This window comes from Nansenia antarctica (genome assembly GCF_963989245.1).
Source record: "Nansenia antarctica genome assembly, chromosome: 1".
NCBI lineage: Eukaryota > Metazoa > Chordata > Actinopteri > Argentiniformes > Microstomatidae > Nansenia > Nansenia antarctica.
In genome coordinates, this window is record NC_137674.1 from 38,053,456 (window position 1) to 38,055,955 (window position 2,500).

General features: G+C 50.4%; 1 protein-coding gene across 2 annotated transcripts in view; it reads right to left on the reverse strand.

Moving 5' to 3' along the window:
* LOC308164712 (TRAF2 and NCK-interacting protein kinase-like) overlaps positions 1–2,500 on the reverse strand; it is a gene marked incomplete at both ends in the record, with an annotated part of 48,017 nt that overhangs the window by 17,221 nt on the left and 28,296 nt on the right. For both annotated transcript variants that reach the window (XM_080538727.1, XM_080538728.1), the window contains 3 exons: positions 1,239–1,437; positions 1,638–1,704; positions 2,189–2,364. In XM_080538727.1, the coding sequence (XP_080394853.1) occupies positions 1,239–1,437; positions 1,638–1,704; positions 2,189–2,364 (442 nt within the window). The remainder of the gene's footprint in view (positions 1–1,238; positions 1,438–1,637; positions 1,705–2,188; positions 2,365–2,500) is intronic.

Here is a 2,500-nt window from a genome sequence, read left to right on the forward strand (position 1 = left end):
AACTGTTATATAAAAGCAATATCACACTCGAGGTCGTGCTGTAATACTGAATATATTCAGTCTCTCGTGTGATATTGCTTAATTATGCAGTGTTGTTAGGACCCCCTCGAAAACGAGATGGCACATCTCAAGGGGTTTTATCCTAATAAAAGAAATTTACAACCACACACACCACACTCATACACACACCCACACCCCCCCCACACACACACCACACACGCGCGCGCGCCCACACACACACACACACACACACACACACACACACACACACACACACACCCAGCTGGCCCTGGCTCTGGGTAGACAGGTTGTCCTGGCAGCAGCTTTCACCACACACACAATTATAGTAATTACAGGAATCAGTTTGATGGTTCCTGAGAAGCCATTGCGTACCTGAGAGAGGTGTTTATGTGATCTAATAATGAGGTGTTTGTGGTTGTCAACACAAGAGGGCAGTAGTCATACAGTCGTGCTGTACTGCAACAGTCACAGTCACACACCCATCAGTGACTCGACGACCTTGTCCACAGCCTGAATACAGGACGTCTGGCTGTGGATGTGAGCAAACATCTATTTGACGTGACGTACAGTATAAGCCACTCTGCCACACATCCATGCGGTACAGTACACAAATAGCCCGGCAGCAGCTTTCACCACACACACACACACACACACACACACACACACACACACACACACATATATACACGCACACATAATACACACACACACACACACACACACACACACACATACCATACCATACCATACCATACATACCTTCCCTTGTTCTGTTTTCTATTTTGGTGTTGTTATGGTTTGGATGTTTTCAATGTTTTCAATTGGCAATGTGTGTTGTTGTTTGTCTCCTGTTTGTCTGTGTTTTGCCTAACCCACATCCATGCGGTACAGTACACAAATACCCTTCTTGTGTTTGTATGTGTCTGTCTGTCTGTGTGTGTGTGTGTGTGTGTGTGTGTGTGTGTGTGTGTGTGTGTGTGTGAGTGTGTGTGGGTGTGTGTGTGTGTGTCATTTTGCTAAGTACCCAATCCTGGTGGGAACGACGTACAGTGAGTCGCCAGATTAAGGGATTTCCTGCTTTAAGTCCCTCTCACTGGCGCAGGGCGGAGAGGTGGCGATGAGGACAGTCCTCCCTCCCAGGTGTGTGTGTGTGTGTGTGTGTGTGTGTATATGCGTGTGTGTGTGTGTGTGTGTGTGTGTGTGTGTGTGTGTCCTACCTCTTCCAGTCGTCTCCTCTGTTCCTTCTGCTCCTCGATGCGTTTCTGCCTCTCGGCCAGTAGTTGGCGCTTGTGCTCCTCGTTCTGCTGCTGCTCCAGCTGCTGTCTGCGCAGGGCGTCAGAGCGCTCCTTATTGGCTAGCTGCAGGCGCAGGAAGTCCCGCCTCAGGGTGGACTCCCCGGGGATGTTGATGATGGAGCTTTGGAGAGATCAACGAGTAGTGAGCGTAAGCAAACTCTGACCAATGGGATGCGTCTATGTCATCTCAACGCTAGCAAGCCAATAGGAAAAAATACTCTTTTTCATTTGTGTGTCTCCTCACACATGCAGGATCTGATATCTGTGTGTGTGTGCGTGTGTGCGTGTGTGTGTGTGTGCGCGTGTGCGTGGGCCAGTTACCTTGGCTCCCCAACGTCCCTTTCCTCTTCCTCTTCCTCGCTCCCGCTGTACTCGTACTCAGTCTCGTCTGCAGGGAACACACACACACACACACACACACACACACACACACACACATCAGATCCTGATCAGAAGTGGTTCAGCAGTAAGCCATAGAGGGTGAATGAAGTGGGTTGTCATGGTGGAGTGCAACATGAGCTGAGTGTTGACTCAGAAGTGGGTTATTACAGAGCAGAGCAGGACAGGACAGGGAGGCAGAGGGCCATCTATTCCTGGGACCATCTAATCTGACTGGATATGAACTAAAAACACAAGCTGATTACGATTAAACCAATACTATTGAGAAAGCATGATGGAAACCTTGAGGGTTGTGATGTGTCTGTGTTTGTGTGTGTGTATGCGTGTGTGCGTTCGTTCGTGCGTTTGTGCGTGCGTGCGCAAGCGTTCGTGTCCGTTCGTGAGCGTCTGTGTGTGTGTGCTTGTGTTTGTGCGAGAACACACGCACGAGTGTGCGCGTTCGCGTTGCGGTCGTGTGTGCGGTGCAGCCTCACCCCTCTCCCCACGTTTCTTCTTGGTGCGGTCGATGTGGTCCTTGAGCTGGATGCGGACCTGGCGCTCGTTGGGCAGGTCTCTGATGAAGGGGTGTTTGAGGAGCTGCTCCGTGCTGGGCCTCTGGCCGTGACTCTTCACCAGGCACGTCTCGATGAACGACTGGAACTTCTTCGACCTGGGGCGAGAGACAGAGAGAGAAAACACACTCCACTAAACATTCAAACACCACCCTACACCCGTACACCACACAGAGACAGACTAGGGCTGGGCAGATACATTTGACATTTTTTACGCCTTTGTCCAAAGCGACT